The sequence below is a fragment of the Bombus impatiens genome, unplaced genomic scaffold (genome assembly GCF_000188095.3).
Source record: "Bombus impatiens unplaced genomic scaffold, BIMP_2.2 scf_0517, whole genome shotgun sequence".
Lineage (NCBI taxonomy): Eukaryota > Metazoa > Arthropoda > Insecta > Hymenoptera > Apidae > Bombus > Bombus impatiens.
Window position 1 is genome coordinate 1360121 of NT_176936.1, and position 13586 is coordinate 1373706.

The following is a 13586-nucleotide window of genomic DNA, read 5'->3' on the forward strand; positions in this document are numbered from 1 at the left end:
TTAAGCTTCCTTAATCATTTACTAAAGAGTGGTTTATATAGTTTATCTGTATGCAGCGAGTATACCTGTAAAAATAAAATTATGGCTACAAGAGAGAAAAAGAGAGAAAGGGAGAGAATGAGAGAAAGAGAGAGAGAGAGAGAGAGAAAGAATCGTCATCAACCGATGAAAAAAAAAGATCAAAAAAATCACAACGTCGATCGAAATATCCTCAAAAGAGAAATCGAAATTTCTGCCGCTTTTCTTCCTGCGTTCTTTCTTCGCAAAGGAATAAAAAAACACGAAGGATACATTTATCTATGTTAAGTTACGACTAGATCTTAGAAACAAGGGTTATTTGTTCATAGTCCTATAAAAATACATATATATATATATATTATATATATATATATGAACAATGTTTTATGGATCATTATCATCTGAATAAAATACGTTGTCTTTTACTGGGCTCGGTGATTTATTAAAATGATGATTTTTTGACTCTTTCTGTATGAACCGAAAAAATCAAATAAAATCACAAGATCATCGAAATACTTTTAGGTTGTGCATTCAATTTTTGCTTTAAATTATCAGACACAGGCTGCGACGATCATTGATACCTAACGACAATCTTCCACATCCCACTTGCGTCAAGAAGTAAAAACCGTGCTTCAACCAAGAAATAAGAAAAAGTAGATGACCTCTACGAAACAGTGTCCGACTTAACCGTGCCAATTACGGCCTCAAGTGAAAGATAAGTTGATGTTCTTTCTAGCATCGTTAAAGGCGGACGGACCAGACTCTGTCGCCTCTGCGACCGATTCGAAGAAACAAACGCCCTGGCCCGATGTACGCGACCAGCGGAGTGGCTCGTTATACAAAAATTTTACGACTCAGTGTCCTCAGTCCCTCTGAGACGAAATGAGCTCTCGTCTGTGCTCCAGTCGACGGATAATGAGTCTGTTGTTCCTCCAATTAGACCGAACGCGAAGCACAGCTAGGAAGGGCAGGAATAAGCGAAAAGGAGCTTGGGCACGATACTCGGCCGGCTCTACGTGCTAAGTGTTCCACTTCAGCCAGACCAAATCCTTGAGCTTCTCCTACCATTTCCGTTTCCCCGGGTACTCTCGCTTTCGCGCAATAGCCACCTAAAAACGCAGGAAAAACTAAAAGTGGTCGTCGTAGAAAAGGGTTGTATACCACAGCGAACAATAGCTATTTCGTTTCACGAATGAAAAGGCAGTCACGTGAATGCATGCCTGTTTTCGCCGGTGTACTTTTCATCTTTAAACGTAAACGTAAACATGCCGCGTCCCCTTTCGTCTCGGCCGTCCTTTCTCATGGACTTTTAACGCAATCAGAGATCAGTCGTGTTTTTGTGTCAACGAGAAACTACAAGGAGACCTTAATGATTAATTATTATGAAAACGCTGGGTACGCTCTGTACTTTCCTTGTTTAGATGATCTCTGAAAACTATTAGTTTTTTAAAGAAAATTTTAGTAAAAATTGATCTCTCATGCACCGTGATTAAGTCAAATCAACTATTTTAATTCATTTGATTTATTTACTTCATTAATACATTTAACTAATTTATTTATTTACTTGATTTATTTAATCAACTTATTTACCAATGTATGAAAATGGTTCGAAACAATTGACAAAACAAGGACGAACAATACAAAAGCAATTTGATTTAATTTATTTGGTTTAATTTATTTCGAGGTTCTCAGTTGTTTTCCCTATAGAGAGTTGATGCAACAGAGTAAAGAACACTTTGTATTGTATACAACAAACGTGATGATCTACGGTATTACGCGTTTGCTAATGCGAAACGTATTTCTTCGTGACATATTGATGAATCACTTTGATAGCCTCGAATGTCTCGATACCAACAGGTTTGATTTCTGATGCTGGCAACAGGAATCCATAATTTCCACCGGGTAATTCGTAAGTGTATGACAAGCTGATACCTGCTTTGCCCATAGCCCAATCATCGCTGCCTCCAGCAGCTGGATCTAATAATTTTGAAAGAAAAGTATAAAATAAATAAATTGTGTAAGCAACGATAATACAGATAAGAAGAGTAGATAGTAGCTACTTGACTTGACGCGCTACTTGTAACAAAAATTTTATGGAAGATTCTAGATTTCGATTTTTATCTTGCAAGTAAGATCAGTTCGAAAGACTTGCTTACACAGATGATTGGCAGAAGTTCCATAAGTGTATTGAGTTTTACGAGATTTGGCGATAGCTGTTGCACACTGGATAGCAAGCTTACGCTGGAAAAATCAAAATAAAGATATTCTTCATAACAAAACATCTAGAACTTCGTAGATGCGATTAACACCTATTAGAAAAATTTACTAACCAGTTCTGGTTCGTTAGAGGGTACCTTAGACGTCCAGCCCCAAGGGTATAAGATGTACTGCAAAAGTTATATTTCCAACATTTTATTACGTACAGCGTTGGTTTGATAATTCGCCTACTAACAGAAAATAACGCGCCGATTCCATTAAATTTTTAAGTATTCTAAATCACATTTACATATCCATAAAATTTCGAATGTGTAACTATTCCGCTGTATTTATATGATAAAAGTAATTTTTCGATTAGTAAAAGTTTACGGTATACGAATACGTGACCAGCAAGCGAAATGAAAATATGCCGCTTTTCAATTTGTTTGAAATGTTCAAAAAATTAAATCAGTATTCCTTGATCCTATTTAATTAAAATTTGATCAGTTACCTGGCCATAGGAATGGAACGTAAGGTAGGCCTTGATCTGTCCTTTTCGTGCCAAAATAAAATCCCTCAAGTGTTGATTTTCCGGCTCGGAGAATGGTTTAGGCCCGGCGTAAGTATCGCTGCATGGGTTGTTGGATGCACCAGTTGCTACAAACAAATAATTATATTTTAATTAATAAAAATAACAAAATACGAAGGATAATTCTCTTTGTGTAGCTATCGTCTCTCTAATAATTAAAAAATATTATTTTTGAAAGGAATGTGCTTCACTTTGTATAATAAGGGAAACTAAAATTGTATCAAGTGAAAAATGAACAATCTTCCAAGGGATCAGCTGGTTGAAGGTAATCTAATGAACACATGTCGAATTTCCTCGCGAGATCTTTAATACGAGAAAATGGTGCCACGAATTTTTCGTAACAAGCAACTTTCAAATAGTAGGACAAATTAGAGGTATCTGAATTTAGAGACTTGCTGCTCCGCTATCACCTTTATCTCGTGTTATTTTTATTTGATAGGAATTTAGCAAATGAGAAAAATTAAAGCTGGAAATGACTCTCGAAATAATCTCGATGCTGCGAATTATTTCAATTAACAGGCAGAAATGTTTTCGGTAAAGTTAATGTGGAATATCAAGGTGTACCTAAATCATAGAAATGGTGTAAATGAATAAATTTTACACACGTCGCATTTCGTTTGAACGTATGCCGTTGGATAAATTAAATACAATTTCCATACTTTTTCCTATACTTCCCCGTATAAGTGATAAGTCAAGAAGCAAAGAATTTCTAATTTATCCCAACTCTTGATACAAGTATTTCCTCGATGCAATTAAAATTCGCTTCCCCGATCAGTATAAATTCGAATAATCGTTAGAGTCAAAATTCCGAGAATAAATCAGCATCTCAAATTGATGAAAACATTTGTAGCCATTAAACCGCTTCTTTTCCTAAATGTTACATAAGATTGATATTCCGAATATCGAATATTTCGATAGAGCGTGAATGAAGAGGAGAGCGCAACGAAATCCACGATCGACGTCCGAATTGCGTCACCGAATAGCTCATACACTCCGTCAAAAGTCAGCTTATCAAACGAAAAGAGGTAGAGAAATAACGAGCAAGTTTTTATCGCGCCCGATCGTAACTTGTCTGGAGAACGACAGATAATTGCACTCCAAAGAAAAGTTAGAGAGCAATAGTTGAGTTAACCGTGACACAGTACATTTCTCGTAGTAGGAGGCATATACATATATGAGAAAGATAAAGAGAGAAACGTATTAGCTAACAATTGCATGGCCCCATTCTTGTGAAGTTATTTGCCAGCTAGAAATTGTTTATACCGTCATCCAAACAAGATGTCGCTAATTAATTTGCGATATAGTATCTATTACCGTTTCGAAATACTGCGATAGAACATTCTGATCCTATTGCAAACATGTTTGCATAACGAATCGTATTTATTAGGTCGTCCGAAAAGTTTCTTTCATTTTATAAGAAAATAATGGATGCACAACATTTTCTGTTTTATATTATTTTATCGAATTACGTATGATCCATTTTGTTCTATCAAAATAAAGATCACAACGTTCGACAGATTAGGTTTCATGTTTGTGCAAAGATACATCGTTGTAAAAGACGTGTCTCTAAAAGAAAGACACTTTTCGGACAACTTAATATTAAAATCGTGGCCGTATGAATCTCGATTGAATTTGCACAGGTATAGAAAGTTCTTCTAGCAAATATTTCTCCTTTTCTCTTTTGCAGTAAACATTATAATTTTCTTATTGGGACTTTTTTCTCGATCAATCGGACGATGTTTGAATCGATATTGATAATACGCTATCTATAGTCTGGTCGCTTACACGTGCTACAATATCACTATCATTGAAATATTAATTAGCCTCGTTTATTGGAATTATCATTTGATAAAAGAGGAACGTGCAAACATTTAGGCAGATTTTTAATCGATCGACACGACGATTAATTGCTAATAATTAAATCTAATTATTAATAATTTGTTTCTTCATCGAGCACAAGGTTTCGTAAGACGTCTGCCTTAGATAAATTGTATTGTAAGTAAAAAATGGAAACTTACTCATCCATTCCATGTCGTAATTTCGGTTCCCATCGACACCCTTGCAAGTCAATCCCGTGTTTGATCTTGTTTTTCTCCACAATCGGTTCTAAAGTACATTTTGTAAAATATGTACCGGTTAAAAGTTCTTCGAACGGTTTGATAGGATGGATAATTCTTGTTATCAATGAAATGTCCTTACCGAGGATTTGCTGTGCGTAAATTCGTAGCCATCCGGATTCAAAACTGGTAGAACGTACCAATCGACATTCGTCAAAAGATTTTTGTGACTTGTCAATAGCAGATCTACCATGTAAAGAACTGTTGCTGGAGCGATCCATTCCCTAGCATGAATTCCGCCATCAATGAAAATAGCCGGTTTATTCTGCCCACCCGTCGACAACTTTAAAACTTTCATCGATCGCCCTTCGTAAGAATTACCTACGGTAATTAAGGAGGCTACATCGCCGTAAGTGTTCGTTAGATAGTTTAGATATTCGTTTACCTGTGAATGGTTTAAACAATTATTATTTTATTATCGTTGCATGGCCCGTCCCTTCTTCCAAATAATTTCAATAATATGTATTCCATTAAAAAATAAGATCAAATTTTGATAGCTCCTAAACATCGATTAGCAAAGATTTCTTTTTCAACTATGATCTAATTATATTTATAATCTGTAACGTTGTGGATTTTTTGAGCTTACGTACTTCTTTATAGTTAGGATAGTAAGTAAAAGATAAATTCCCGGAAGCATAGTTCTTGTTTAGTGTCATTAATTTACGCTCCATTCCTTGCGCAATGTATTCTTGCATGACCAGTCGTTGAACATCGTCGATCAGAACCGTATAATTCATACGATGTTGCTTAAGGAGATTTTTGAACTCTTCGATTTTGTCCGCCGTCACAAAAACGTCCACGAGGTCATGACTACTTCTTACAAAATCGAATCCAGGTGTGTCCACGTAATTTTTCAGCAACGAGAGTTGTTCGGCTGTCTCGTAGGAAATAGAGAGCGCCTGCATCCTATTAATTTTTTAAAGGTATAGTGCTTACATTTGATTTATAACTTTTTAGCGAAAACGAGATATCCGAGTAGTCGAAATACTCTTTATAATTCGAGATTAAGTTAAAAATTTAGATATTCGAATCTTTTCTCTCGAAGTAGTCTGTTTCTCTTATACTTGAGTATAAAGCTCTTTCTACCAAGATTCTAAGTAAAGAAAGATGTTGTCTTAACAAGAAAGTTTGATCGAGAATGCACATCGAAATCAATTGTTTCATAAATCGTCCGTTTGAAGCCTACGAAATTTTAAGAGCACTTAAACGATAAAACTTCCTCGCGTTCTTACATTTTTGCATGAACGATAAATTGCATAAATAACGTGTTATCGTTAATAATCATCGAATAAAAGTAGAAAAGAAAAAATACATATATACATATACGTATAAAAGTAAAACGTACCCATTCAAGGGAGGAAGAACTTCTTCGCCGACGGCTAGGACAGCCGCGACAAAAATTGTCGCAATTATAAAGAAGATACGCATGATGACTGCTTTCGATTGAAACTACTCGTCATTTCTCTTTTATATATCGTATCGTATCTACGCAAACCAATCAAGATTCATTTACGTGATACGAAATATATTGTTCGCTGCATTTAACAAGGCTTCTAGATTGGAAAAGTGTTTGGAAATATGAAACCGTTACCAGAAGTAATAGAAAGCCAGATAAGATCAATCTGAGAAAGACAGACACAATTATCTGAACAGATAGCGTTAAAGATTTCATGTATTAAGACTTTAATTGTAGAATCAATGATTCGACAATTACTTTTTCATTTGAAAACATTCGATAATATTTATTTACGCTTTATTCAGTGATAAAGATCATGCATCATTAATATAATAAATCTCTTGTCTGATTAATTCTGTATATGGTGCAAAGGATCTGCGGAATTCAATTTTTCGATAAATAAATAGAATAATCGCGATGCTGCTTGCTATAAATTTAATTAGTTAATCCTTTTAAACGATCGATCGAAGTAATTGTTCAAGTAAAAGTCAAATATTACTCGAGTGAACACTCCGATCTAGCTGGTAGGTTTGTATAATGAATTTTCTAATCTTTCGTGTTATTGATTTGCATTTTACGTGCATATTTCAAAGTTGATACTTTTAAATATGTCCATGCACAAATTCTGATCCAAGTTTCGAACATAGTTTGCGAGAAATTTAATATTACTCCAGCTAATGCATCGATCTATTGAATAGAATTCGTAAATCTCTATACAGACATTTCGTAGGTTGAAAGAAACGTAAAAAAGAAAACTGAAAGCCTAATTGTGTGGACGCAGTCACAAAAGTTGGCAAATTGATCCTTTTAATTAGTTTCTTTTGCTAATGAAAATTTGTTCAATTGATGGGAATATGGGAATCTAGATGGAAGCGACGCTCACTTTTATCATGCGTAGGTAAGGAAGGGAGTGAATTTCTAACATATGGGTTACCTTTGATACTTGAATTACACTGTACTTTTATTTTACACGTGAAATTTATATATATAAAAATTCTTCTATCCTTATCGCAGGCATTCAGTTTCGTTGATATTGGTTCTCAATATTCAAATCTTCACACAAGACTATAGATATATCTTAACTTAGGTTAAAGATCTTTGATACTTTTGGTAATTGCACATTAATATTATGTGTCATGTCACCCGCTGTGATGTCACCCACACTATGGTGGGGTCAAAAGTGGCGCTTTTCTCGGAAAGGAAAAATCGCAGTCTTCCAGTTTTTCTTCCAACAGTGAAACTGTAGAACAGCTAACTATCCTCCGATATTGATTTTGTATGTATTATAGAAATCAATATTCTGAATAATTTTTTCCTATACATATAAGTGGTGGACTCGTCACTTAATTTCACTTCACAGTTAATTTTAACTATAGTTGTGCGTCTGTGGTATGCGTCAGTATTGGCTACCGGCCGCTGGCCCCTTATTTTCTGCTTATAAACGAGAGTCAGGCGAGCTTAAAGATCTCGGGCATAATCTGCATATGCGAAGCTGTAAGAAGCGTTTGTCACAACTTATAATTCAATTAAAAGTGCATAGCATTAATATATTGGGCTTAGGTTTATGTTAGACTTTTCAATCCGGCTGCCGCAAGGCAGCTGGCAATGCTTGCATAAATTTATAACAAATTAATTATAAAAGTAGTAGGAGAATGAATAATTAATATTATTTTATGGAAACATTACGGATTGAGAGAGAAACTCCAAACTCAAACCCAATATATTTATAATAATTACGTTTAATTGAGTTATAACAGGCATTCTTTACAATCTTAGATACGCACGTTGTGCACGGGACCTTTAAGGTCGTCAGATCCTCGTTTATAAACAGAAGATAAGTGGCCGGTAATCAATACTGACATATGCGCTTCCACAATTTACACAGACTGCAGGCAGAATTTACAGTAATGGTAACGGTAGTTCTCCGCAAATATTTTAGAAACTAAGCGTGTCCAGCACTTACATATGTGGAAAAATGTCGGCTAAAACGATACATTTCACAACATATCCAAAAATCATTGAAATCAGAGGGTAGGTAGTTTTTCTACAGTTTCACACATCATAGCAGTGAGGGACCCTTATGTCTTAGTTTTCCCGCAAGAAATTTTAAGCGGAAGAAATGTTTTTGGAAGCTGAGCGGATGTTTGAAAAAGTTTGAAAAAGCTAAGGAAAGACAAGTAATTTCTCTATCCCTCCTTGTCCTATATAGTTCATACGTCTGTTCTTGTCACACAGTATAGCCCTCTCTTTCTAACATCACTCATATGTCTGTCCTTGTCGCACACAATTGCTTTCCTGCCTACGGATGTGCTGCCATCTATACAAAAACACTTGAAGTTTCCGTTTCTTCCCTACATGGTAAATGGCAGTATATGACTCGCCCGTAGACAAAATGCTATGTTGTGCAACAAAGGCAAATTTATATCTTGTGTTCAGGGGAAAGCCAATACTGTGCGACAGAGATGAACAATACGGGCGGTGTTAGAGAAAGAGAGAAAGGGAAACACTGTACAAGGATAGCCATGCTTATCGTTAAAGGAATGAGATTAATCACTCTAGGATCGCTGGACAAGCGGTTAAATGATTAAACACTTGATTAACTTTAATCGCACGTTTATTAAAATCTTTTTATAATGTATAAGTTACAAAAGTCTGAAAGTTCTACTAATATGATTTTCGTAATTCCTAATCCGAATTGATTAATATTAATTAATTTCGACTAATATTATTAATTGCGTGACGTATTGATCTTCAATTTTTGTGGGCTTTATGTGGGCTTTGTGAGAAACAAATGTCATGGTAAAGAATTTTGTTCGTCGTGACCATTTTTTGTAGATCTGTGGAATCATTCTGTGGTAGGCGAATCTCGTTTTGTGGAAAATGACAGTTACTTGTGGGAATTAATTTCGTTTGCGAAGCGTGACTAATTCTTGGAAATTCGTAGGAAAAATAAAAAATACTTTATACTCGTATTTTCTGAGATTTTTCTTAAAGGCAAACGAACTTATCACGCAACTTCGTGTGATTGTTAATTAATAAGATGATTAAGTAAATCGTCGAATAGATGCTTTTTTATTATTAATAAAATGATGAAACCGAGTTTTTCTTGTTTTTCTTTCACGACTATTTTCCCCCTTATCGTTGATACTAGTATAGCTACAAAATTGTTTGAAATCGGGAGAAGGTAAAGTATGGGTGTACTCGTTTGTACAGACGAATCCATTTAGCTTACGAACGTAGGTTGCATTTGGTAAGACGGAAATAGGATCAAAGTGAGGAACTTTTTGTAAGCGATCTACGTGCAATAGCAATGGCGTTTGGTGTAATTGTGTCGTTTCGATCGTTTCAGTTGCAGTTCTATCGTTCGACTTTGTATCTTGCGAAACGACTTCCATGTGCCATCTACAAGAAAAAAGAATAGATTCTTTTAAAATAGGGCAAAAGAAAAGATATAAGGAAAGAAAAGGGAGAAAGTAAGGGGAAAAAGGAAAACTAAAAAAGGGAATAAAAAGAAAGGAAAAGAGGAAAAGGAAAATGCTCTTCCTTTTATTGTTATCAAATAAAATATTCGATGCTTGTAAAAACAATGATTCAGCTAGCTGAATGTGGCTTAATCATACAAAAATGGAGGAATTAATTTTTTCTAAATTAAACTCGGAAAATTAAGAAAAATCAGTCGCCGAATATCTTGTGTTCACAAATATCCTAGGCAGCGAATTAGTCAGTTCGTTGAATGTTGGTTACTTTTGCTCTGAAAGTAAAATGTTTCAAAAAACCTAACTCAAAGAACGGAGAAGCAGGGTCAGGCATTTTTCATTTGAGACGAAAATAATGAGTAAAAAGTTCAAATAATTACTCCAAATAAACTGGCAAACTAATTTGTTTCAAAATAAGATAATTTGCAAATAAATTTCAGAATCTTATTTGAGGAATAAATTTTCTCCAAATAACTAATTTGCCAAATATTTAATTATTTCACATAACAGTAGAAAAATAAAATACATGTAATAAACTATACCTATGCAAAATATTTCTCGATGTCAGATTAAACATAGTCGACCTTCTTTTCTCTAATTTCTTAGTCGTCAGTGGATTCATAGCAGCTTCATCAGCGATAATATTTCTCAGTTGTTCGAGGAATTCGTCGACGAAGTTACTTTGCGTGAAGAGCGGGTGTTGCAAGAGCGCTACAGACGTGGCTCTTGTTTCGGGATCCATGCGAAGACATTGAGATAAGAAGTCGACCGTCATTGAATTCCAAGTGGGAAATAATTTACGAATCGAAACGACACTCGAATGAGTTGGTCCTACCAGCTCGTCCGCACTTGCGTGTCGCAACATTTGACTAGATCTGCCAGGACTGATTATCGTTTGATGCTTCGTACACAGTCTTCCTAAAAATTTCATTGTAATTACTTCGTCAACTGGTAATACAAACGGATATCTATGAAAGTTATCATCGACGGTAAAAACTTACCCAAGACTTTGGTTATTCGATAGAGCTGATCTACGTCGCTTTCGCCAGGAAAGAGAGCATCTCCCGTAACCAACTCCGCGTAAACACAACCTACCGCCCAAACATCGACCGCTTTGCCATATCGTGCATCACCAACAAGAAGCTCCGGTGCTCGATACCACCTTGTTGCTACGTAATCTGTGCAGGACTCGTTGACACCATTTGTGAAACGTGCAAACCCGAAATCACAGAGTTTGATCACTCCGTTCGGAGATACGAGAATATTTTCAGGCTTGATATCACGATGCATTACCTAACAGGGATTAGTGTTCGAACTAAAAATCCTTTAATTTCGATTTAGTTGAATTACCACCTAAGTGATAAGTGTGTATTAGGGCATTTATACGGAATAAGATAAAGCTAAAAAAAGATCATTAGATATATATATTCCACGTGCTACAAAAATATCTTAACTAAATCGAAATTAAGCGATAGCAGCAGGCGAACCTTTTGCACGCTGTACAATCTTTCTCGTCCACTTACATTTCTGCTATGACAGAAGCTCAAACCGCGAAGGATTTGATAAACATATCGCCTGGACACTTCCCAACCTAGACCGTTTCCAATACGTTCCAGCTCATCCAACAAGGTGTGATCCAAATACTCGAAGACGAGATACAATCGTTTCCTTTGGCGGAACACTTCGATCATATTTACTAGATTATCGTGACACAATTGCTGCAAATACATGCGCCATTCTCATTCTCGTCCTTACTGACTCTAACGGAAAGAAATTTAATTCGATGTCGACTGTTGATCAGTCTTAAATTCCTATTAATCGCAGTGTGAATTTCTTTTTAATACACGTCGAACTTATCATTTTTTTGTATGCTATACATAATTTATATGTATATATTGTAACCAATGCAACCAAGTCCAATTTCCAAACTCACAAGACTAATAATAAGGTATGATTTATGATAGTGTTTGATAAGTAGAATCCAAAGATATTATTTTAAAAGTTGTGCGTATATACAGTTCATACGTACAATCTTAGACTTGGACGTCGATCGATATCAACGTACTTTCAACATTCTGATTTCACGAAATGCCATTTCTCGCACTTGATGATCCTCCTCGGTTTCCAAAAATCTCTTAATGGCGACGAACTGCCCACTTTCACGATGTCTGCATTTCATCACTACACCGTAGCTGCCTTCTCCTACGATTTCTAACATTTCGTATTTCTCCATTTTGCTTAAACAGATTTATATAACAAAGAAAAGATTTATACGTAAGGTATATAACAGGTTTCCTGTAACAAGGAGGTATGCATAGAAGGTAATAAAATAAATAACAAAGTAACTTCAGAAATAAAGTAATATACACGCGCTGCAGCACGCTGAATTATGATAATTATAGCGTTGAGAATATTTACATTGGTTATTTACACTTCTTAGCTTTTGGACGAATACAAGTTATATCGTCGTAAGAAACTATGATCGTAGAGCTGTCAATGTACACGATATACATATTTTACTGTTTATCACACCACTAACGACGCGAAGAAATAATCTCAAATATTCTTAAACGTAAAGTGCACAAAAATAGTACATGATCAAATTTGATTAATTATGAGGCAAATTGCTTAGCTTGACCCAAATATTCTACTAACACAGGTAACCCTATAAGACAGACGCGTTATATGGAAATTAACCCTCGTTAAAATTTGACATTCAGAGCAGTATGTTCAGAATAGTACGTACAAAATATCAAATGCATGGTTCGACATTAAAACGACTCTGAGATACTTCAATCGTCTAACAAAGTACATAGGCACACTGCCGTTCAAAAGTATCCGCATACTTGCTTACTTTTGATAGGATGAAATTTAATAACAGAATCGCGAATAAAAATTATATGTCGATGAATAACGATTTCATTCTGTATTATTTCGTTCTTACAAAACGATAAAATTGATTATTGGAAAATTAATAGATACGCGTTGAAATACAGCCATTTATAAAATTCAACAGTTATGAAACAGTCAATGAAATTTTCAAAAAAACATTTCGCAATGGTTCATTACTTTCACTCTCTAAGATACGGATCGGATAAGGAAGTTTCATCTAAAATAATAATGAAATTATATTTAAAAAGTGTTAATAAATACCACAGACAACTAGACACATTTATGGATCACATATTGAATTTCGATACAAAGCAAGCAAATAACTGAAATTAACTATTTCTTAATTCTAAAAAGAGATGATAAGTATTGATTTTAGTTATTACTTTCTCGTTAATCTACGAAACGGCTAAAGTGTTCGAATACTTCTAAGCTGTACTTACTTGCTCACACGCGAGCGTAATCCAAATCCTAGTTCGATAAAAAAACGTCCTATTTATCCAATTTCCATTTTCTCGCAAGATATTCGCAATTATGAGAAAAGTATATGAGCGGTCAAAGTGGAGAAATGAACTTTTAATCGGTGTTTAAAAACACCAACGAGTTTCGACTTGCTCGCCATCGGACTGGTTGGAAGCGACACGCTGGAACCGGGAATCTTTGCTAAGTAAAGATCTTCGAGGCAAAGTCCGAGAAATACTCGTACTCGTGGTGGCAAGCTGCTAGATAGATAGCCAGCACTGAAATAGCTGCACCACATGGCGGGGGTCTCTTTAATGCTGGTTAGATCCATGTGTATGCGTTTTTACGTATACGCTGCTCGCGGAACATTGTCGATGTTCAGA

At 35.4% G+C, this 13586-nt stretch overlaps 2 protein-coding genes across 10 annotated transcripts; both read right to left on the reverse strand.

The window, feature by feature from the left end:
• Positions 1-1529: 1529 nt before the first annotated feature.
• Positions 1530-6395, reverse strand: LOC100746741 (carboxypeptidase B). The gene is made up of 8 exons (XM_003491145.4): positions 6266-6395; positions 5511-5826; positions 5003-5305; positions 4822-4909; positions 2726-2871; positions 2349-2405; positions 2175-2259; positions 1530-1995 (listed from the first exon to the last, which is right to left on the reverse strand). Exons 1-8 carry the CDS (start codon positions 6346-6348, stop codon positions 1802-1804), a joined length of 1272 nt encoding a protein of 423 aa, XP_003491193.1. The 5' UTR covers positions 6349-6395; the 3' UTR covers positions 1530-1801.
• A 2577-nt stretch (positions 6396-8972) lies between these two features.
• LOC100743986 (cyclin-dependent kinase-like 4) lies at positions 8973-13560 on the reverse strand. Of its 9 annotated transcripts, none has more exons than XM_024369036.2 (7): positions 13185-13560; positions 12284-12961; positions 11918-12147; positions 11376-11570; positions 10854-11145; positions 10395-10770; positions 8973-9778 (listed from the first exon to the last, which is right to left on the reverse strand). In XM_024369036.2, the coding sequence occupies exons 3-7, from the start codon at positions 12083-12085 to the stop codon at positions 9421-9423; spliced, it is 1389 nt and encodes a 462-aa protein (XP_024224804.1). In that variant the 5' UTR covers positions 12086-12147; positions 12284-12961; positions 13185-13560; the 3' UTR covers positions 8973-9420. The 9 variants fall into 9 exon arrangements, with proteins under 9 accessions (XP_024224804.1, XP_024224805.1, XP_024224807.1 ...); XM_024369037.2 differs by having other exon boundaries at positions 12271-12961; XM_024369039.2 differs by lacking the exon at positions 12284-12961 and having other exon boundaries at positions 13189-13560.
• Between the last annotated feature and the right edge of the window lie 26 nt (positions 13561-13586).

Coding starts and splice junctions, on each gene's coding strand:
- LOC100746741 (XM_003491145.4), bottom strand. CDS start 6,348: ATGCGTATCTTCTTTATAATTGCGACAATTTTTGTCGCGGCTGTCCTA. Junction 5,827..6,265: donor GTTCTTCCTCCCTTGAATGG/GTACGTTTTACT, acceptor AAAAATTAATAG/GATGCAGGCGCTCTCTATTT. Junction 4,910..5,002: donor TTACGCACAGCAAATCCTCG/GTAAGGACATTT, acceptor AATGTACTTTAG/AACCGATTGTGGAGAAAAAC.
- LOC100743986 (XM_024369039.2), bottom strand. CDS start 12,085: ATGGAGAAATACGAAATGTTAGAAATCGTAGGAGAAGGCAGCTACGGT. Junction 11,146..11,375: donor GCTTCTGTCATAGCAGAAAT/GTAAGTGGACGA, acceptor AATCCCTGTTAG/GTAATGCATCGTGATATCAA. Junction 10,771..10,853: donor TCGAATAACCAAAGTCTTGG/GTAAGTTTTTAC, acceptor TGAAATTTTTAG/GAAGACTGTGTACGAAGCAT.